Genomic DNA, 23,697 nt, shown 5'->3' with positions numbered 1-23,697 from the left:
GAGTTAAGACATCTAATCTCCCTTACCTGGAAAAGGCATATGGTTTTTGTTTGTTTGTTTTGCGGTACGCGGGCCTCTCACTGTTGTGGTCTCTCCCATTGTGGAGCATAGGCTCCGGACGTGCAGGCTCAGCGGCCATGGCTCACGGGCCCAGCCACTCCGCAGCATGTGGGATCTTCCCGGACCGTGGCACGAACCCGCGTCCCCTGCATCGGCAGGCGGACTCCCAACCACTGCGCCACCAGGGAAGCCCAGGCATATGGTTTTTGTTGCTCATATTCCATTTGCATCAGTCCACTGGGTCACGAGTGCACCAATTCCAATACAACTGTAACACGTCCTTATTACAGCAACACTTCACTCCGAAGGGAGAAGGAGTCCTGCCCGAGAGGATCCTGGACGACTAAAGTTTTCTACCTGAGCGAAAAACTTTATTGTGTTATTTAGATGGAGATTTTCTTACATTTATACAAATATCCATCTTTTTCCATTTAAGTATATGACCTGCACCATCTTTGGGGAAAAAGAGCTCCTCCTGTTTAATACCTGCTATGATGAGTAGTATTTTCATTCGTCCAAAATAACCTAGTTCCTAAATGGAGCTCTTCAAGGAAGAGGACACTCCTCTGATGAAGAGGCAGCTGAGACGTTCCAGGGACAGTGACAGGTCCTCCTGCCACCCGGCGGGTGGGGGCAGGCACCTGGCAGGGGGTCCCACCCTCCATGTCCCCAGCACCATGGCCTGGCCCCTGCACGGAGCCCTTGACCCAGAGAGAAACCTGGCTCTCGTCTCTCACACCAAGTTCCTCTGGCCTCAACTTCATAACTTTAACTTCCACTAAGATTTTCCCAATTCTTCTGTTCTCCAGTTAAAATTCTCAACACCGAATCCCGTAGCTCAGCTCGCGTCTATCCGCCAGCCGCACCAGATGTCCAAACCTGGGCCGACAAACTGGAGAAGGGTCGGGGGCTTCTGGTCCTCAGAAGGCTGCTCCGGGGACAAGGTTATGGGTGAGGCAGTGTCAGAAGGGAATGAGGCACCGTTAGTGACCTATTTCCACCAGAGTCTTCAAAAACAGTCCCCTGGTTTAATCAGGACCCAGGGAACACAACTGTGTTCTCTCCAGCTGAGCCCTTGGCGGGGGGGTTATAGATTCCAACTTCCTTCTCTGGTCCTACACATTTCTCAGCTGGAGTCCTGATACGTTTCTCTTCACTCATCTGCACCCCAGTACTTCAACTACCTTGTTAGCAAATCACAGCCTCCTTGTGTTTGGGGATGCTGAGTTCTGCAGTTGTGTGACTCGCCTTCACCGCTGAAGGCTGCTGTGATGCCTCCCAGACCCCCGGAGGTTGGCGGCCCCGCTAAGATGGGAAAACTCATCATCATTTCAAGTCTTAGGACTCAGCCTGCTTGTGGAAGGATCCCTTCGGCAACATCCCCACCAAGTGGCTGTCCAGCCTCTGCTCCAGCATCTCCAGTGACAAGGGACTCACCAGGTCCAGAGGCAACACATTTTGACTTTAAATGACTTTATTAGGACTGTACTTCATCCTGAGGGTGAACGTCACGTCCCTCTGGCACACACCCAATGACCCCAGTTCACACCCCAGAGCCACAGAACAGGTCGAATTGCAGGGAAGCAGCCAAGTGTAGTAAGACCCTGCGCCTCCAGGTCAGGTTGTAACTGAGCAAGTTAATGATGACACACCACCACCACCCCACCTTGGTTAAAAAAGGAAAAATAAGTAAAGACGGTGCTACCACCCTGAGGATGAGAACGGGACAGTTCCAGTGCATGGAAACCCAGGCACACAGCCGTGTTATCACTTTCCTTTCTGCTGCTGCTTGGCAGCCCTTCAAAATCTGAAAGCTCTTTCCTCCGAACTGTCTCTCACCCAGGATAAACATCACAACCACTCTGTGCCTCTTAGGATGTCTTTTCAGGACCCTTTACCATCTAGAAGTCACTCTGCTTATCAATGCGGTTTCTTCTGCTCCCTTTTCTAATTCTAGTTTTTTACATCACCCATGTTAGTTTAGGGACAAACTGCCAAAAGCTTCCCCCGTGTGAGCCTGGAGGGGAGACCTGGAGAGGAGACCCCTCCCGGGGAGGCCTCCTTTGCGAGCATGGTCCAACCACACCCTCCAACGGCCCATTCTGGAGCCTATTCAGTCCTGATCATCAGGTCAGCAGGATGGTTTGCTGCCCTTCACAGCCGGCACATGGGAGAGTCCTCTTGAAGCTTAGCTCCCTTTAACTTCCTTTCCTCATCAGAGCTAAGGGAATGCTGGCTAGGGCCCGGACAAGTCTGGGCAGTGCCAAGCGTGGCTCTCTTAAGTACCAGTTTGTCTTAGCCCGGGCTGCTCTAACTGGGGGGCTTAAACACCAAGCATTTACCTCTCACAGTTCTGGAGGCTGGGGAGTCCAAAGTCAAAGCGCTGGCTGATCCAGAGTCTGGTGGGGGCCTGCGTCCTCGTTCATAGATGGCCCTTTTCTCGCTGTGTCCTCACGTGGTAGAAGGGGTGAGGGAGCTCTCTGGGGGTCTCTTTTACCAGGGCACTAATCCCGTTGATGAGGGCCCCACCCTCATGACCTAAAGCAAAGGCCCCACCTCCTGATACCATCACACTGTGGGGGGGGGTTAGGATTTCAACCCAGGAATTTTGGGGGACTCAAACGTGCAGTCCATAACACAGCTCCTCTACTTGGCAACCCTACCTGTCAAGAAAGGCAGTCCAAGGTGATTTCTTCCTTTTTCTAATTCCTTTCCCATCCTGAGAAATCATCTCTCCCCCTACAGAACTCCCTGGGGGCAGGGATACAGCTGAAGCTCTGCTATTGCTCATCCCTGCCCGTGTCCCCAAGGACAGGATGCTCTCCTCGAATGTCACTGTGAAGGCCACGTCCAAGTTCACAGCCCCCTTGACTTGGTAAAGAGTTCCCAAACACCACTCTGGGAGCGGGCTTCCTTGCTCCTGGGAGCTCGCCGTCTCTCTGGGACACTCCAGACATACCTTCCAACCTCGCTAGCAGGTGTTGCCTCCTCCAGGGCCCTCCAGACGGGGGGAGTGGGCTCATTCACACTGCCGGGCACCTCTCGCCCCAATGCAGCCTCAACCCTCCTGTCTCCATCAGGCTGCTGAGGGTGCAAATAACACAGCATCCATGTAAAAACAGCTTAAGAACAACATGGTTTTATCACTTCACCGCACAAGATGTCTTGAAGTCAGAGGCTCCAGGTCGGTTCAGCCACTCAGTGCGTCATCAAAGAAAGACCCAGAGTCTTTCCTTCTTTCTGCTCCTCCAGCCTCAGTATCTTGGGTTTCATCTTCATTTTTTCCCCAGTGGTTACAAAATGGCTGCTAAAACTTCAGGTGTTACTGCCGCAAAACCTTTCCCGAAGTTGCTAGCGGATGGACCCTCCAACCTCACTGGAGGAAACTGGATTACTTGCCCACAGCCCATCCTGACGCCCAGGGGATGGGATCAGACAATGGGCAGGGCCCACGTTCCCTGAACTCATCAACGCCTGACACCTGGATAACTGGTGCCTGTCACCAAGGAGAGGGGAGATAGCTGTTGGGCAGGAGGGAGCAGAGTCTGCACACCCCCTTGGCTGGTCTACTGGCACCCCCTGCTGCCTGGGTCAGCAAACTTTGCTGTCCAGACCAGGTGAGGAATACTCCACCATGGCCCACACGACTCCAACATCTTAATAAAGGGCTGATCACACTAGGGCCGCAGTGGGCAACGAGCCACACCACACAACCAAGGGATGTGCTTCTTGTCTGTCGAGACCTAAGTAGACTCCTGTCGTATGTTCTGCAACGGCTTCAAGATCTTTTCTGGAATGTGCTCGGCCAGGGCTAAGCTAGGAAATACACATACTAGCACAAGCTTAGAAGACTCCTGGTCTTGAGGACATTGAATTCTTCACAGCAGGTCTTTAATAATTTTGGCCATCAGGGAAAGTACTTTGGCAGTGGGGTAGTATCCAGTTGCGTGGTTTAAATATCAGGAATCTTACATTTTTTTTATTCTGGCTATCACCTGTCCTGGCGTATGCCGTCTCCCAGCAACGGTGAACAATGTATGTGGAAGAGTCTCATTTCCTACATCTTCTAAACTTGGTTTCATGTGCAGTTGGTGGAGCTAAGCATTTCGAGAAGTCTGAATGCCAGAGTTGGCTGAGGGTCTGATGAGGTGCCCACCTGGCACACCTGGGGAACACAAGCATTGCAATCCTGGGGCCATGCTTCCAGAGAAAGATGCGTTCAGATGGAAATGTGCTCAAGTCTTTGAGCACCTGAGTGTTAATGGAACCTCCAGGTCTGTTCACAAAGGCTCCTGTTATGCTACATGACCCCTAAGCTGTATTTCTACTGTTTTTTTTAACTTTAAATTTTATCAGGTTAGCACTTGCCTCTGATTTCAATCTGTATAGACATTTTTTGAATCCCATTTTTGACATCAAATATAGCAGCTCTCATTCCCTGCCTCGTGTTGTTTGCAAATTTGATCAGTATCCTTAACCTAGGAACTAAAAATCAATTAAAGACCCTGCAGATGCCATGAATCACAGAACTTCTATGAAACGGTCCATTTTTCTCTAAGGTTGCAGGACCAAGCATCATCTAATTCTCAGGAAGCTAAAGGAGGAACCCCCAAAACAGCCAAGTCATACATGACTCTGCAGATAGCATGATGCCTCTACAAGTCCAGCAGGAATATGTCTAGGAAATTATGGAATACCTCCAAGGTTCCACAAAACCCAGCCTCTGCCCACCCCACCCTCCTGGCAGGGAGCTATGAGAGGTCCCTCTCCAGATGCACCCAGCCAAGTTACAGGTCTGGCTGGAATGGAAGGTGGCAGCAAGGGGAAGACACCAAAACTACACACAGCGAGAAAGAATTTGTTCTTTGTAAGGAAATCAGGGACTATTGGGAAACGGATGGATGGTGACAGCTAAAAACCTGACACATGTCCCCAACATCCCAGCCCCTCACCCCAGACACACAGTTTCTCTCTACACCACCCACTGTTTACCTCTTCCAGAGAATTCACACACAGTGACATTCACTCACCTGTTTGTTTGTCTCTCTTCTAGAACACAAATCCCATAAGATTCAGGAACTTGCATGTCATTAACCATTGAATTGGAAAAGCTTATTATACAGCAGACACTCAATAACCATTTGCTGAATGAATGAATGAGTCCACAGTGGCTTCTCACTAAAATGAAGATTATCAAATTGATCATATTTTTATCAGTTTAAAGATGCAAACCATCTCACTTTATATCAAATCTCTCTTAAAATGCTTTGGTATTTAGATTTCAGGTATATAATTGGGAGTTTATTTTCCATGATACACAAGGATTATTCAACCACCATTCAATATTAATTTTTCAGATATGTGAAGCTTGTCTACTCACATTCAGAGGTTTTCCTTAACTTGTCTTTATCTAAATCAGTCAAGTCTCTTCTCATAAATGAGAAATATTAAATAAATGGCTGCTTTCATAAAATAAAGAAGTGACTAGCAGAAATAATATGCAACTTCTGTGAACAAGCTTTTCTTTAGTGTCTAAAATAATAAACGCCACTTACAGGCCACGGACTTTGTGCCATGAGTTTTACAGATCGGTCCCCAGCCCCCTATTCAGTGTATCATTATCCCAATGACAGGGCTGCTCAGGAAACCAAGGGAAAGCCTCTTGTCCAAGGTCCCTGCTAATGAGGAAGCAGGATCTGAACCCAGGTCTGGCTTACACCAAAGCTCAGGATTGTTTATTTTACTATTAAATCCATACCAACTACTCCACTATACCTTGTGTCGTCTCTGAATACCAGAGTTCATCATATCTGAGATTCTGTCTATGGTGGGTGACATACAACTACATCATGAAGTACAGCACTGCCAATTACAGTGATAAGACACCATCAACTGGAAGGTACATCACAATTTCAGACATGTTAAAATGTGTATTTATAGACACACATTTACACACACATGCACAGCTTAGATTCAACAAAATACAGTAATCCACTAACTTTGGAACAAATTATTCCTAATAAGTGTTATAAAATATAAACACTGGGCTTCTCTGGTGGAGCAGTGGGTAAGAATCTGCCTGCCAATGCAGGGGACACGGGTTCGATCCCTGGTCTGGGAAGATCCCACATGCCGTGGGGCAACTAAGCCCATGCGCCACAACTACTGAGCCTGTGCTCTAGAGCCCACAAGCCGCAACTACTAAGCTTGCCTGCTGCAACTACTGAAGCCCGCACGCCTACAGCCCGTGCTCCACAACAAGAAAAGCCACCACAATGAGAAGCCCACGCATCACAACGAAGAGTAGTCCCTGCTCACCACAACTAGAGAAAAGCCTGTGTGCAGCAACGAAGACCCAACACAGCCAAAAATAAATAAATAACTTAATTAATTAAATTTAAAAAAAAAATTTAAAAACTATATATATAAATACCTCTCTAAATCCTTCAGAAAATTAATTTTGACCTAGTACAGAAAAAAAAGAGATAAATCTCAAGTGTGAATAAAGTTACAGGAAATTGCAAACATTTACAAATGCATTCCCTCCTTTTAAATTGTTTCTTCTCATCTGTGGCACTAAAGCATGTTCTTTATAATGTGAAGAGCTGCTGACATCTCTCCCACCCGTCAACATGACCATAGCTCATCCATATTTTCACACACCCGAGTGCATGAAAAGCAGTAAGCACATTTGTTTTGAACACACCATGAAAGGAGCTTTAAATCTACCTGCTGTTCTCAACTTCTGTTTATTTTCTCCAAAAGTTAAGGAAAGCAATCATAATTTCTCATTCCATAACAAGGAAAAATATCCTCTTTGCTGAAGACACAGCCTTAAATCTCTATAAAATCAAAGACCCCCAACACTTCAGAAAACTCTCTGGATAAAGTTTATATTTGAATGACCAACTGGAAATGCACGGATCTTCAGGGCCTTTTCTTACTTCTCCTGAAAGAACTGGCATCGTAGGCCCACACGGTGTCTATCCCCTCCCCTGTGACCTGGGCCGGGGTCCAGTGTGGGAAGGGGAACCGGCAAGCAATGACTCTAGCCTCGTCCTCAAGTTCAAGCTCAAGCTTCTTCTCCAACTGCAGCATCTGTGGAGAACGACAGCCATCATTTCGGTGAGCGGATAGTCGGAGGAAATGATTTCTCAATGTCCTTTTGTATCTGCATCCCTGAAAAAAGCCTGTGCAAAATTACTGATTGTAAAAATATCACTCATGGGCATAAATACATCATCAAATAATCCATTAAAATACAGAAGTCACATGAACAACAGTTATAAGAATATTCTAGTATCAATTATAAAATTTGCCATTTATAGCAGATGTGTATCACAGAGTTCCACTTTCCTGACTAAAATCATGATGTGGCAGTAATTAATGTGAGAAGCAGCCTTAAATTATTTACCTACCTAAACATTTCAATCTACCTGTCTCAATCATTTATCTTTTTCCACATTTTTAACATGTCTGAAATCAGGATACATCGTACAATTGACATTGTCTTAGAATTATAATTGGCAACATTTTTTTTTCTTTCCCAACAGCAATGGTACATCTTAAAATCAACAGCACCTAAAATCAACAAAAAATGGTATAATTAGACCATGAAAAAATATACACATTCTACCAACTTGAAATATGATGAAATATTTCATAGTTTTTGTTTTGTTTTTTGGGGGGGGTTTTTTGCAGTATGCGGGCCTCTCACTGTTGTGGCTTCTCCCGTTGTGGAGCACAGGCTCCGGACGCGCAGGCTCAGCAGCCATGGCTCATGGGCCCAGCCGCTCCGCGGCATGTGGGATCTTCCCGGACCGGGGCACGAACCCGTGTCCCCTTCATCGGCAGGCGGACTCTCAACCACTGCGCCACCAGGGAAGCCCGCTATTTCATAGTTTTTAAAAATGCATCCATAATACACTAATTAATTTCTTGATAGTCAACATAACTTATAAAAAATAAAATTCTCTTATTTATCACTTTTGCATAATTTTATTACTAATCTATCTGTGAAGGAGGAGTTTTACTGCTTGCTAAGAGTACTGACATTGTAATTACGTCAGTAAATTAACAGCTGCTTAAAATTTTATCTTCAGGTCCTAAAATTATATTACCACCTTCACCTCCTAAAAACATCTTTTCTACTTTATTCCTTTGTTATTTTGGAATAATTTCAAATTTATAGAAAAGTTGCAAGAACAGAGCAAAGAACTCCTGTATTCCTTTACCCAGGTTCACCAATTTTTAACAGTTTGTCTTATTGCTCTCTTCCCCTCTCTCTGAACATTTTTTCTAAACCACTTGAGAACAGGTCGCATACAACATGGCCCTTTACTCCTTGATACTTCGGTGTTTTCTAAGAAAGAGACCCAGCACAATTATCAAATTCAGGAAATTTAACATTGTATTCCAGTAATAATAATTCCAATAGCATCCCAATTTTGTCAAATGTCCCAGTAATGTCCTTCACATTGTCCCACAGTCAGGCTCCCACACTGCATGGAGCTGTAATGGTTCCTCAGTCTCCTTTAGTCTCTCACGACAATAACCTCCTTTAAGAACACAGGCCAGGGCTTCCCTGGTGGCGCAGTGGTTGAGAGTCCGCCTGCCCATGCAGGGGACACGGGTTCGTGCCCCGGTCCAGGAAGATCCCACATGCCGCGGAGCGGCTGGGCCCGTGAGCCATGGCCGCTGAACCTGCGCGTCCGGAGCCTGTGCTCCACGACGGGAGAGGCCACAACAGTGAGAGGCCCGCATACCGCAAAAAAAAAGAAAGAAAGAACACAGGCCAGTTATTTACCGGGCGTCCCTCTGACACGGGCTCATGATGACTCGGTGCGCGCGTCCTTGGCAACGCCCCACGAGCGGGGCTGTGGACTTTGCAGGGCTCCATGGTCCCGAGTCCATGGGGTCCTCCTGCTTTGAGGGTGACGTACCACTCAGTCAAGGAAGGAGCTTTCTGGTGTCTCCAGTTTGGTTACTACTGCTCCTTTGCAATGGGTAAGGAATTGCGGGGAGACGCCTTGAGAAGATGCAAATGTCCTATTACTCATCCAGCTGCCCCACTCAATGCAGCATTCCTGATGATTCTGCCTGAGTCAAGTTTTACTGTAAGGATTGAAAGTGGCAATTTGCTAATTCCATCCTTCCTCCCAGATCGACAGTCAAAACGTCGAGGAATAGCTTTCCCCTCTGTCTCTCCATCACTGTAAGTGTGAACTCCTGGATTCTCACTTCGTTCAATGGGTTACAACCCACCATCGTCCTTGTTTATTCTAGCACACAAATTGTCCCAGCTTGGCCACTGGGAACTCCCTCAAGCTGGCTTCTCTCTCCTGTCGATGTGCCCCATCAAACATTCTGAGCACCTCCTGCTATTTGGGCTCAACAAAATGTTCCAGGCTTTTGTGTCTTCCCTTCCTCAGCCCCGGAATCAGCCATTTCTCAAACATTCCCGGTTCCTCTGAGTGAGAAACGATATTTAGAAACCAAGATCTGAGCAAAACCTACTCCCTTTAAAAGTAACCAATTAAATCAAGATGAACAATCAATAGGGCTTCTAGGAAGATTTTATTCCTCACCTATATATCTTTAAAGAAAGGTTTGGAAAAACTCCTCTAACCTGACCTATGGCTGCAGTGAGCCAGAATTCTGATTCTTCATTAGAATCAATACCAAGATAACAAAGAATAAATTCCATTAAGGATGGAATATTTCCATTCTTTTAACAGCTAGTAAAAGATTGCTTTTTTAAAAAATAAAAAAAAGGAAAAGTTTTCTTCCTTGAAGGAAAAAATTAAATAAGCAAAGAATAGGACAATATGTGTTTTTCCAAAATATCAGATGTTTCTTATGGTAATTTTGTTCACAGAAACGACAATTATAAATTTATTCACATTACCATTCTTCTTTTCTCTTTTACAGATCTTTTATTTCCAAATGACTGTCATATGCTAAGTCAAGATAAACGTACAAATGAAAGGCACTATTTCAATCATAAGAAATTAACTGACTAAATTACACATAAATATGCAACAAACCTGGGTCTTGATATCATACACAAAGAGAAGCCATGATGTGCCATGTCCGCCTAATGAAATTCAAAATTATTCATACAATTACACGTTTCAAAGTGACACGAACTCATCGTATTCTAATTACATCTTCAAAACTTTAAACATAAGTTGAAACCAGCTCAAAGGCGTAAGACACATTAGAGAAGTGCACCTGCAGCTCCAAGCCGCTTGGTCACTCCTCCCTGGAACGGGCTTCTCTTGGCTTCTGGAGTAACCCACATACACACCTGCTCTCCCCCTCCCCCTCCCCTCCCCTCCCCTCCCCCTCCCCTCCCCTCCCCTCCCCCTCCCCCTCCCCTCGAGTCCTTTGCTGGGGGTCAAGGCTCAGGCCTTACACGGCTCCAGCCCCTCCCCAGGTGACCTCAGCCACTCCTTGGCTTCAACTCCTGGCACTAATGTCCCACGAGCCCTCCCTCCCATGCCCCAGACTCCTGGCATCCACCGCCGCCCACCTGACATATCCACACGCGTCCCAGACTGCACAGGCCACGTGGAATTCCTGGTCTCCCCTCCCGTCCCTGCGCACTCTGCCTGCACCTTTCCGGGCTCAGCAAACTCCAGCAGCTCAGGCCAAACACCTCGGGCCGCCCTGGGCTCCTTCCTCCCTCGTGCCCCCAACTGGATCTGCCTGCTCACCCTGTTGGTTCTCTCCTCACGACGCATCCAGAATTGGACCACCTCTCACCAGCTGCTCCATCGATGGCCCAGATGCCTGCCAGAGCTCAGACCCCGTCCCCTGGCTCCTCCCCATCTGCTCCCCATGGCAGCCTGTGTCCTTCCCGCCCAAGCCCTGTCTCTTCTCTCCCCTGCTCCCCTCCTCCCGCCCACCTCCTTGCTGCTCCTGGAACCTGCAGGCACACACCCCTCAGTGCCTCTGCCTTCGCAGTGGTTGTTCCTCTGCCTGGACCGCTCTTCCCGACCACCCGGCCACACGGCTCCCCCCTCGCCTCCACGGGTCCCCTTTTCAGGACAGTCTCTGCCCCGTCCCTCTCTCGCTTCAGTTAGCCCCACGGCACTGACCCCCTTTTATCGTACGACACATTCTGTCAGTACACAGACATCTCACTGAATACCTGCTCTCCCCACTAGTGTATAAACACCTTGGGGCAGGGATGTTTTTCTTTTTCATCCACTAAAGTATTCCAAGCGAGCAGAACAGGGTCTGGTGCTTAGTGGGCCCTGAAGAAACACTTGTTGAATGAATGAATGAATGATAAATGATTCGGTCATGAATCATGTTTCTTGATCAGAACATGATGATAGTATTTTCATTCATCGAGTCATAACAGGATTCATAACTAAAATTAAAGGAGTCATCCTCTGAAGTTACGAAACTTAATAGCCCACTGGAAGAGTGTACTTAATGGGTGTATTTACACGATATTCATCCGTTCGTTTGACACACGTTTCCTGGGCCATCACTGGGCCGGGTGCTGCTGAGCTGGAGGTCTGGCAGCGAGGACGACAGGTCCGCCCTGCTCCTGAGCTCACATGCGCGGTGCCCATGGCCGACAGCACCAAAGCCATCGCACGAGGAAACGTGCGGCCATGTGTCCTCAGAGAGAGGAAAGGGCTCTGGAAGTCGGGGGTGTTGGGGCTTGTCTCACAGGGCGATCAGGGATGGCTCCTCGAAGGAAAAGACATCCGACCTGCGAGTGCTGAGCAGACGCTCCCTAACCAGGCCCAGAGCTGGGGGCACTGAAGTCAGAGGGAAGGACACACACAACCCCACACGGTACAGTTTAAGGGCCAAGAGAAGAATGGAGCTGGTGTGCAGAGGGCTGGTGGAAGCAGGACCGCTCGGGCCATGTGGAGGGCCGGGCCTTACCCTCACTGCTTTCAGGTAGCAAGAAGTCACAGAAGGGTTTTCAACAAGGACACAACCGATCTGTCCCACATTCCAAAAAGACACTCTTGGGGCATGAGCTTGTGTTAAGTGCGGCTGTTTACCATCCTAGCACTGGCCTGCCAGGTCCACTGGCACCCTTACTCCTGCTACGCCGGACACACACCCAGGATCAAAGGTCAGGGCCGCTCTCGTCTGAGCTACCACTGCACAGAGCTGCTAGGAAGCACCAGCCCGGTACCAGGAGCAGAGTGAGGATGTGTAACACCAGGGTCCCCACCTCTGGAGCTCCCTAAGCATCCTCCGGCTTCTCGCGGCCTCTGTGTGCTTCAGTTGCCATTGGAAACCTTTCCTGCCATGCTGGCTTTGTCCAGCCACCGAGCCACTGCCAGGAAACTGGCCAGGGAAATGCATTCTATTAACAGAAAATGGCATGATGGGGCCCAGACGGGTTGAAGAACTTTCCAGCGCTCACACGACCCGCAGAGGGCCGACCCGGCCCCCTGAGTCCCCTGGGAGCACTCCCCTCCGCTCACTGCCTCCACGTAGGCAAAGCTTGACAAGGGGGAAAGCAGGGCCCTCCACCCGGAAACCAGGGCCCCCAGACCCACAGAAGCCATCTGGGCCCTGCACCCCGATCGATCCCCCTGCATGGAAGACTCCAAGTTGGCTGAATCCCTCTTAACCCAGGGAACGTGGGTGCCTCGTGTATTTCACCTGCTCCCTTTTTCTGGGAACAGTGAAATGCTGCAAGTTCCTTATTGAAGATTTCTCTGTGTACAGAAGAATGGACAATAATCGTAACAGTATTCATCAAAATTATACACTCTTATTTCCCTTGAGTGAACAGCTCCCAAAACTGACTACAGAAGTGGTTAGAAGCACAAGGAACTAGAGGCCAGCAAAGGCCACTGCTGCCCCCCACTGGGACACAGCTGCTGCGGCCACCAGGGGCCTCTCAAGACAGCGAGGAATAAACAGCAACTTTCTATTTTTAGAAAGTACAGATTTCAAATTCAAGTTATTTGCCCCAAAATGCTAATTATTCCAAAAGAATGCCCAAACTTCACAGTAAGTAGGAAATAACCATCAAATTCCATAGCAATTCTACGATCCTAAATAGTTTTTTTTCTTTTCTTTTAATAACCAGGGATCATGCCTTTCTACCTCTTTTCATTTCTAGAACAGAAGTGTAGATGCGGAGGTTTCATCTTAATTTTAGGCTTGCTAAGAATTACGAACATATAAACTCCTGTCACTTTCAAGAATATCTAACAAAAGCACTTCTAAATAGACTCTTTAAAGAAAATGGCATCGCACTGAAAGTCCTAATAGTAAGACAAAACTTCTCCAGCGTTGAGACATCTTAAACAAAAAGTAAGGCATGAATAAGAAGGCATAACAACAAAAAAAGTAAATTTCTTTTTTGTTTAAATTAAAAACCATATCAGTCATACAGTGGCATTTCAGCAAACATCCAATTTTACCAAGATTATTATGGCTACAATTATATACTTTGAAAAGTGAAGGGGGATTTCTTACTATGGTCTGTAAACCAACAATTACAATGAGAGCATCCCATTCTGGTCACCTTTCCAAAGGCTAAACTTAGGATCATTTTCAGTCTGATGCGGCAGCATTTTCACTTGTGAAAGTACAGAGTCAGAGTTCAATACAAATCAGTCAACTGAGGTCAGCTGAAACTAGTCAACGCTCATGCACCCTGAAAATCATCTCACTGCAAAATCCAAGGAATGATCTACTCCAAGGGAACATCCCCTTAACTTTCCCAAGTGATTTCAGCAGAATATAAGTGAGTGAACGTGAAAATATCCACCCATATTAGACACCAGGAGCTCATAAAGCAGTTTTCAGACTGGAATTTTTAGGGCTTAGGTAGATCATTGAGACCTTTATCTGAAGCGAAAGTTTTAAACTACAAGACTGGATCTTTTATGATTAATCTTCTAGGGCCCTGAAGTACTTTGTTAAACCAATGATCTAAAATCCGATGTTCCCTCAGAATCTTGGGAGGCTGTCATTTTGCACATGGGGGAGCAGGCCTGAGATAGGTGGTCTGTTCGGGCTGGAAGCCCCCTCATAACCTAGAACCAAACACGCAGGGGGCAGGAGAGTGCATACTCACCATCTGGGGCACGCCAAAGACAACAACATTTGAGTACTGCGAAAAAGTGACCTAAAGGGGAGGGAAAAAACAATTCACAGATTAATTTTTGAAAGCCATACATTAGCTTAAGTTTTATTTCAAAATGAGTAGCAATTTCCCATTTCACCCAACAGTGGGTTTTTGCAAAGAGTGGTCCTTTTTAAGATCTCCCACATTCACACTTTCACCCGTGTCAGTTCATCTGTTACAGTTTTCCAAAAGTTTCCCGTAAGTTATCTCATCTCATCTTCACAGCCACTCCATGCAGGGCCGCCCGGGGTCAACTGTCAGAAAGGTAGTGACTCATCCAGGGACCACTGGTGCTCATCAAGGTAGCCCGGGCCGTCTGCACCCCTGGCCCACTTTCTACTCCACTCTCTACCAAACGAGCTTAGCAAGAGCTCAAGGGATTTCAGAACCACCTGTTTTTCCTGTTGAGCCATCCTTAGAATTCTAGCCCCCCTCCTCTTCTCTAAAATACTAAGTAAAAGATGCAATGAAATGGTCTTTAGTTGGAAAACTGGGGGAAAAAGTGCTTCGCCAGTCAAAATTCTTAGTGCCCAATAAAAGTTTTATTTACTCTATGGAGAGATCATTTACGTATATACAGAATAAAACTCGAGTGAATTTTTATAAGCTACTGATGACAATATTACAATGGGAAACTTATTTAAGAAAAAGCATTTTATGGAGCATTCCTAAAGCAAAATTACAGGGCACTTTTTAGAGAACAAATAAACTTAGAAATATCTTGTGCTTTATGAAGACATGAAGGAACCATGACAGCATGGTTGGTGGATCCCTTCTTTTCTCCTGCACCATCTCTGTCTCTCTCTAGGTATGTATACACATACACACACACACACACATACACACACTCACACACATACACTCACACACACACACTCACACACACATATACACACACACACATACACACACACACACTCACACACACATATACACACACACACATACACACACACACATAAACCACATATACACACACACACATAAACCACATATACACACTCACACATATACAAACACACAGGTACACACTCACATAAATACACACATTCACAGACACACACACACATACACAAACTCACACATATATAGTCTCACACACATACACACACATACACACACATACACAAACACACATACACACTCACACATAAACAGTCTCACATATACACACAAACACACATTCACACACACATACATACACATATACACACAAATAAACACTCACACACATACACACATACAAACACACACACACACCCCTACTATTTACCAAGAATGACATTAACAAGTTAATACCTATATTACGATGCATAAGACTTCCAAAAGAGATCAAAATCTTATCACTGCATAATAAATAGAAATGAGAACTTTTTAAATTGAGTAAATAAAATGTTAGTATTCACATGACCTATAAGTTATAAACCTGAAGTTTCTACTCTAAAGTAGTGTTGATTTGTAAAATGTATCAATTTAAAAGCTGTTCACATTCCATTATGCTGAAATATACACTTATATTTCTTCTTTTAATACATCTTCAGTTTTCAGTCATACTAATCATGAATTATAAAGTTTGGGGGTGGAGTTTCCTAGCACCATCCTCTGCCTTACTTACCTTCCACAAGTCTGAGATGTAAAATTTGGCCGATGCCTGCACCCCTTCCCGCCGAGCGCAGTATCTGGAGTACCAGACGAGCCAGGGGTTTAATTCATAACCCACAGCTGTGAATCCTTCCTTTGCAGCTGCTATCACCTGTGGGGAGAGGCCATGTTCAAAATAAGAAAAACATCAACTCACATAGTCAAATGATATGAAAACTTCCTATTTATGGTCTATAATCATAAAACATGCAATCAAAAGGTGTTTGTTCAAGACACCATTTAAAGGTGGGGCTCTGAAGTTACAATAGCTTTGTGGACAACGTAATGCCCGTCCATTTAAACTCAGTTTTCTTATTTTTCTGTCGAAGATTTCACCTTGAGCATCAGAACAGGCTTGCTTTGGACAGCTGCCTAATTCATTCTGGACTGGCCCACCCCAGGAAGGGCTGACAAAAAGCTTCTGAAAACCTGCCTTCTCCTTCCATCACTGACGGAACAGCAGCAGGCGAACTGAGCGAGCCTGGAGACTGTTTTGTGAATTAGCTGTAACATGCAATGAGAACAACCGGTCAGTGAGGAACCTGCAATTAATTACACATTTCCTTGGTATTTAAAGATGGTTCGCTCAAAATCGACAACAGGTAAAAGCAAAATGGAACGAGTCAGGATAAAGTCAAGTGCCGAACGTCCCCGGCCTCCAAAGGTGAGAGGGACGGTGGGCTGGGCTGCGGTCTCTGCTCACCCTGTTTTGCCACCACTGTTCAAGGGAGCAGCCCTGAAGGAACTGTCCCATCTACGGCAATTTCCCAAGTAACTACGGTGTCGCCCCTTTGCCATTTTCTTAGAAACCAGAAAGAGACCATCCAGAGATGTAAAGCGTTCATATCTGGATTTTAAAATGTCCTCCTAGTTAATATATAATCCCCTGATTTCTTCAAAACAAGTCACTCTTGCTGATTATTCCAGGTCACTACCACGAAACTGCAGGGTCCACGTCTGCAGGGGCAGTGAAAGGTGCTGTACCCTGCTGGTTTCCACACTAAGTGTTTCCAGAACACGAGCCTATGCTTCTGCTATCCTCACTTTCTGCTCATCATCTGGGGGGAGGCCTAAAGATGGTGCCACCTTGCCCAGCGAGGGACACCGTTGGCCAGTCAGTGGCTTTAAGTCTTTATTTATAGGTTCCCAGCTGGGGTCACAATGAGCTGAAGTCACTGAAAGTCTGATTTTTGGATAAGTGGGGCTCAACACATTGGCTCTTCCTTATTTAACTCAATATTACCACACAGGAATTATGATACTTGTATAAATACAGGTAAATGTAGAAGCATTTATGATGCAAAAAATGTAAAACAAACTACATGACTTAACATGTTTCTTCTGGTTATGTCACCTCTACTGCCTAAGTTTTTTAATGGACAACTTCATAATTACAAATTAGTTGTTCCTTTTTACCTGGCAGATCTACAGTGCACTTTCACCTTTAAGAAAAATTAAATCTGAGAAAAATAAATTCCAAAATCCCGCTGGAGGGCTTAGAAGTTCAGCCAAACAAACACAAAATTAAATGACTTTAATTAGGCTGTCAATTTACCAAGTCTTTGCATAAGCCTCACAAGAAATGTGAAACAGAAATTTCAAACCTTAAAACCTAAAACAACATAAACCTTAAAACATCTTCGCATAACTCACGATACGTCCGTCGCCACTACCGACGTCTACCAGGGGTCCTCTCCTGCATCGCAACATTTTCACAACATTTTCAATCTGCTTTGCAGTTGCAGGTACAAAAGGCAAACAGATTCTTCGGAAGGCTGGTGTTATAAACGGTGTGGCCACAGCATACACGACCACCAGCGTCCCCCCAACAATGCCAGTAAGTAAGAACCCCCAGTTGCTTTTCTTCAAACTGTTGCCCTCAAGACTTGTAGATGGAACACATCCTGACTGCCTTTCTTCTTTAAGTGTTTCTGGGGGTGTCCCTGGATTGAGAGCAAGCAGAAAAGATATATGTAGCACCAAATCGGAAATCCAAGGTAGTGGGGTTTTTTTTTACAATTCTTATTGACAAATAAACTCATGCTTTTTAAAGGATAATTTTGCTCAATACAATTTAAATTACAAATGTAGAATTCCACAATGAGTTCTAGAGTCCAGCAACTAAAGTGTTTTACAGAAAAGTATTCAATACTCATGGAAGACTAAAACCTTTTCTTTCCAACATATTGATTTTTTTTCTAGGCATCTTCCTTAGAAAACAATGTGTCCCAATCTATTTGGTATTTTATGAATCAGTATCCGTTAATTCAAATATTAACTATGTACTCCATATTTTTATGGTTCAGAACAAAGCCCCATAAAGAAATAAGCATGAAAATGTCTGATTATTACCCTATTTCAAATAGGATGAAAGTATTCTACATCAAAATTGGTCAGGCATCAATTATCCAGTTGTACAAATTCAATTCTGAAGTACAGAGGAGACAAAACTCAGGTTTTACTAAATATGGTAATAAGGAGATTTTTAAAGCAAATCCACAAAGAACAAAAAATAAAATAAGCATTTCAATGTTATCACAAGTACAGAATATAGCAAACTCTAGTCACTGATTACAGAGGAAACAAATGGTAACTTACATAACCTCCTCTTGAGTTTATCCTTTAGAACAGTACTCCTAATAGGATCTCAAGTTTTTAAAGTTGAAATTGACTTGAAATTAATTTCTAAATGGATTAATGATGAGCACAGCACAAGAGCGAAGGGCACGGCTGCAGAAGCTGCCAAGGTCACGACCCTGGCTCCGCCCCTCACTAAGAGCTGTGACCCTTCACCTCTCCGAACCTCAGTCTCCTCTGTAAGGTGAGGATCATGGGATACTTGTGAGGATGAAACAAGGGGATACAGGAAGAGCACTCAGAACAGCGCGCAGCACCTGAACCCCACAGGGAACAAGCCCATCGCTGCCCTGAACCAGCTCTCGATCTCACTGAGGCGCTAAGACCAAAACCACAGGAATCTGCAGGAAAAAGGAGAGTGAGAGGAGGGGCGACAACAGTCTTATCCATCGAAGGCAGTAGTGTTCATAGTTTTGGCGTTAGTAAGCCATACAAAAGGCCCACTGGGTTAGTCTCCTGCTGCTGCTGTAAGAAATAACCACAAAGTTGGTGGGTTAAAACAACACGCATAGCTGATGCGGATGATTATAATTTTTGTGACTTTCTGTTTGAATTTAAAAAAAAAAATCCCACAAGGACTGAGAGGCAACAAATATATAAATCAATTTTCACTGCAAAGTGAAGGAGCTGTTACAGTGGAGGATTCCTGGAATGAATGTCAATATTATGACACAGTGTGAGTGTGTTTCGTGTTTGGTAATTGCAATCATTGTTGCTTTTGTCGTGGTCATCCATTTACAATGCTTGGTGTCAGTCTATTTATCTCCTGTAAAAATAAAATAGTGTGTGTGTGTGAAAAAATAAATAAAAACATGCATTTATTAACGTACAGTGCTGGAGGTCAGATGTCTGAAATAGGCTGGCTGTGCTGTGTTCCTTCTGGAAGCTCTAGGGTAGGATGGGCCACCCGCATTCCTCGGCCACTGGTCCCACATCGCTCAACCTCTGCTTCCATCGCGACACCTCCTCTGACAGCCCTGCCCCCCTTTCCTTTATAGGAAAGGGATCCTCCCCTTGTGAGCACACTGGCCCACCCAGACAAGCCAGGATAATTCCCCCACGTCAAGGTCCTTAACTTAACCACATCTGCCAAGTTGCTCCCCAGATAGCGGCCTCGCAGGGTCCGGGGATTCAAACATGGACCTATTTCCGCCTACCATACCCATGAGATGTGGTCATCTGTCACAGCTGTGGTGAGGTCCAAATGTGAACACAGGACACACCAGAAGCTGGCCCACGGCTGTGAGTCACTGCTTGGGGGGATGGGGGGAGGAGCTGACCCACCTCAGCATCTTTGTTGCAGCTTTGTTGTTGCTGCCTGAGGTGCCCTGAAGTGAGTTTTACAACTAGTGTCACGGAGGAAAACCAGTTCAGACACAACAAAAGTCTATTGCTGATGCAGGCGATGGAAGTAAAGTAAAAGTAAAGTTTAGGAAAGTGATTGTGTTTGATAGAAAGCAAGAGTGTTAAATACATTCTCATTTATACTTTTCAGCATTGTATGGAGGAACTTACATGCTAATAGAAGTGCATTTGATTTTTTTTTTTTTTAAGTCAAGGCACATCTGTCCTGCCTTGTGTAAAATCCTCCTGCAGGCATTCCAACTGTAGAGGACAGTGGTTAGGAAGATTCCAGCCACACAACTCTGGAGTCTCAGAACTGAACAGGTTGTCTGGCACTAGTTGTTGCTAAGGCTCAGTTTCCTTGCCTGTAACATTCTAAAATAATACTATCCTTACAGAGTTATTGGGTCAGTTAAATAAACAATGCATATAAAGCCCTTAGCACAGCCCGAGAGAGAAAGTGATGACTACTGGCCACTATTATTATTACTCTCAATACTATCACAGGGGGACTCAATAATTTTTAACAGCTTTATTGAGATGTAATTCATATATCATACAATTTGCCCATCTGATGTGTACAATTCAAAGGTTCTTAGTAGATTCAGATATGTGTAACCATCACCATAGTTAAATTCAGAACTTCTTCATTACTTCCAGAAGGAACCCCTTATGCTTTTAGCCATCACCCCCCATCCTCCCCCCTGCCCCTCTGGCCCTAAGCAGCCACAAATCTGCCTTCTGTCTCTAAAGAAAGCAGACTTGCATGAGTGAAATCATACAGTATGTGGTTTCTGTGAGTGACTTTTCACCTAGCATAATGTTCTCAAGATTCATCCATGTTGTACTATGTATCAGCACTTTATTCCTTCTTATGGCCAAATATTTAATATCCCACTGTATGGATAGCCCACATTTTGTTTATCCACTTGTCTGTTGATGGACTGTTTCTCTAGTCAGCAAAAGCCAATAGGGAGTTGAGTAGGCCAACACGAGTCAGATGACCCAAACGGTTTCACCTGTGTACACATGGGCCCTTCAACTTAATCAGCAAAAGATGTGATGAACTCCTGGTCTTCAGGGCCCCCATTAGCCTGAGTGAGTGGTGGGGGCCCAGTGGAGACAGTTACAAGGCAGGTTGTGAGAGATGCTCTAACGTGTACCAAACGCCATGGGAATACAACAGGAGGTGGAGGAAAGACTGATCCCAATGATGGAACCGGGAAGGTGTCGGCAGAAACAGAATCTGAGCGGGGCGTGAGGGTACAGGTTTCCCCCACTGTCCAAAAGCAGAGTGTTTCCAGGAAATCTTTCATAAGCCAAACAGCTTAAAGCAAAAGAAATCTAGGTGAAGCACGGATGCTCCCAGACACAGTTCAGGGCTGTGGCGGCTGGATGCTGAGTGTGGTTTCTGGGGAAGGAGCCTGGTGGGGCTGCTCCCGCTGCCGGGGTGCACACTGCCTCCGGGACAGCTTCCTGCAAAACTAAGTCAGCACGCTGTGTTCCCTTTTCCCCCTTTGTCATGAAAGCAAAAACCTTCTTTGGACTCCTTTCAGTTTGGGAAAACAGGGGCTAATGTAGGTTTTTCACAAAAGCAAAGTGGTGTAAAGTTCATTTTCAAAAAGCACAGGATGCCTGTATTAGAAAAGGGACATTCTCAAAAGAAGGACGGACACCTTGGAACCAAGGCATGGAAGGCGGGGGAGCAGTTTGATGAGCACGGGGTGGGAGATAAAACAGGAAGGACGGGGGAGCCCCTGCACACCAGGTTAAACATGTACTTTATTCTTATGCACTGGGATGAAACTTTCTGTGCAAAAGCACTACAGTATTTGTGTTTTTTAGAAAGTCAACACTGGCAGCAGTGTATCCCTTCATGAAATCACTCAATCTTCTGCGTCAAGTTTTTAGACCTGCAAAAGTCTTTCAACATCACAAAAACTTGTATGAGCTTTTGAAGAAGTTACTATGTAAATCCAATGTATATATCCAAAATATTGCTATGTCCGTTCAGTAAAAAATGTACTGATTTTTATCAGTGAAAACCAATCCTTAAAGATTCAAAGCCAAAATCAAGACTGCTTCTACAAATGTCTAATCCTCTGGATGGAACATGTTAGATTCAGTCTTACTGTCATATAAATGACATAAGATTTCTGTCACATGTGCTCTTTTGAACATGGCAACATTCCTTTACATGAGAGCTGTGGGGACCACTGGCTATTTTTGAGCACTTGGAGGGAGCCAGTTGTTGAAAGTAAATGACCCAAAAAAGTGAACTTCTGTTGTCTCCAGCCTTGCCTAGTTACTGACTTCTGATAATGGTTGAAAATCTCAATTTTCAGTGACAGATCTGGGTCAGCCAAAGCTAGTGGCAGTGACAGAGGCACAAAAAGGTACAGGGTTCTTATCCAAGTTCAAGCCAAAGGAAAAAGGCCAGGAAAAAAGGACAGGCCTTTTGGGGATTGGGACCTGCCGTTTGTTTAAAGTGGGGTTTATATTTGAACATCACAATATTTTAGGGCTGTTCACCGTGTACTTGTATATACATACAGGCTGAAAAACTACAGCATATATTTTATGTCCCTTTAACATATATTATTTTGTCCCTTAAGAAGCCTTTCTTGTACTGGTCTAACGTCATTTGTGTCTTTTTGAAATAAAGAATGTATTGACATTAGAAAAAAACTTTTTTTCCATGTTTTGACAGGAAATAAACTGCATAGGGGACATCATTAGACATTTTCTATACTTCAGGACAATCTAATGAACCAAATGGATTACAGGATTCATCACTGTGAATGAGGAAACGCTGACTTGGCCAAGCCAAAGTGAATTGAGACCAGAGCCAAAATGTCCTCGGAGCATCACTGAAGTGGGCCAAGCAACAGGAGAGGTTAAATGCCCACCACCAACCATCCAGTGACAAAGCCAGTTCTTAACTTTCAGGCCACAGTTAAATGTTATAACCCACGCATTCATTTCAACATCTGAGCAGCCGATAAAGACTAGGAATAATACAGCAGGGTAAGTCCCTATTCTACAGCAGCTAGAGTGCAGGGAGACTGGAAACCCATAACAAATAAGTCTAAGCCTAGAAAGTATTACGTCGTGATCAGCACTCCGAAGAAAAAGCAGCAGAGGGGATTCAGAGGACCTGGTATTACTTAGATAGGGTTGCCAGGAAAAGATCTTTCAGAGGCAGCACAACACAGGGCTTCAGAGCGGGACTCTTAGCGTAAGGCCAGGCCATTTTGCTTCTTACTAGCTGGGTAACTCTGGGCAAGTTACTGGAGTATTCGTGCAAAACGTCGATCTCTTTAACAAACACAAACAAATCTCTTTAACAAACACATAATACAAACAAACAGAGCTTGCTAGGGACCAGGCACTGTTCTCCCTGAATCCGTAAAGCAGCCGTAAACAGAGATGCTACTGTTACTATTGCCATTTTTGCAGACAAATCACTTCTCCAAAGACACAGCTAGTAAGTGGCAGAGATGTGATCCCCACCCGGACAGTGTGACTCCAGTGCCCACATCTCAGAAGACCGTTCCGGATTAAGTGAGTTATTCGCTCTGAAGCGTTGAGAACAGCTCCTGGTGGCCAGATACCAGGACCGCCGCAGGCACAAGCACTGAGCACCGAACCCCAGACCTCAAGCCCGAGCAGCGGCCCCGCAGCTCCCTGTCCCGCCGCGCCGACACGGACCTGCTGCATCGCTGACATCCCGGCTGACTGACCACCAGGCCCAGGAAGCCCACGCCGCGCCCCAGCCCGCGCCCGGAACACACCATCACGCCCGGCCGCGCTCACCTCCTTCTTCCATCGCGAGATCTCCGGTAGCTTTAAAAACAGGAAGTGGGCTCTACCATCTCCTCGGAGCCGGG

General features: G+C 45.4%; 1 protein-coding gene across 5 annotated transcripts; it reads right to left on the bottom strand.

The window, feature by feature from the left end:
* On the bottom strand, nucleotides 1-23,651 carry ATPSCKMT (ATP synthase c subunit lysine N-methyltransferase). 5 transcript variants are annotated; one of them, XR_004485645.2, is made up of 8 exons: nucleotides 23,321-23,512; nucleotides 17,480-17,769; nucleotides 15,801-15,938; nucleotides 14,135-14,185; nucleotides 7,005-7,158; nucleotides 5,091-5,238; nucleotides 3,020-3,144; nucleotides 1-417 (listed from the first exon to the last, which is right to left on the bottom strand). XR_004485645.2 is itself a non-coding variant. In XM_033436596.2 (7 exons), exons 1-7 carry the CDS (start codon nucleotides 23,346-23,348, stop codon nucleotides 414-416), a joined length of 813 nt encoding a protein of 270 aa, XP_033292487.1. In that variant the 5' UTR covers nucleotides 23,349-23,512; the 3' UTR covers nucleotides 6-413. The 5 variants fall into 5 exon arrangements, 4 of the variants coding, with proteins under 4 accessions (XP_033292487.1, XP_033292485.1, XP_012390156.2 ...); XM_033436596.2 differs by lacking the exon at nucleotides 3,020-3,144 and having other exon boundaries at nucleotides 6-417; XM_033436594.2 differs by lacking the exon at nucleotides 1-417 and having other exon boundaries at nucleotides 2,403-3,144.
* Nucleotides 23,652-23,697: the final 46 nt, after the last annotated feature.

The sequence above is a fragment of the Orcinus orca genome, chromosome 3 (genome assembly GCF_937001465.1).
Source record: "Orcinus orca chromosome 3, mOrcOrc1.1, whole genome shotgun sequence".
Classification (NCBI taxonomy): Eukaryota; Metazoa; Chordata; class Mammalia; order Artiodactyla; family Delphinidae; genus Orcinus; species Orcinus orca.
The sequence above is the reverse complement of the archived record's forward strand: the minus strand, read 5'-3'. Positions and strand labels throughout refer to the sequence as shown.

What these genes read in the sequence shown, in the direction of transcription:
- ATPSCKMT (XM_033436594.2), bottom strand. Translation starts at nt 23,348, where the DNA reads ATGTGGGCACTGGAGTCACACTGTCCGG. An exon ending in ACTGGAGTCACACTGTCCGG is followed by an intron (nt 17,770 to 23,320) that starts GTGGGGATCACA and finishes CTCTCAATCCAG; the next exon opens with GGACACCCCCAGAAACACTT. An exon ending in TGCCAGTTCTTTCAGGAGAA is followed by an intron (nt 5,239 to 7,004) that starts GTAAGAAAAGGC and finishes TCTTCATTTTAG; the next exon opens with TGAGAAGCCACTGTGGACTC.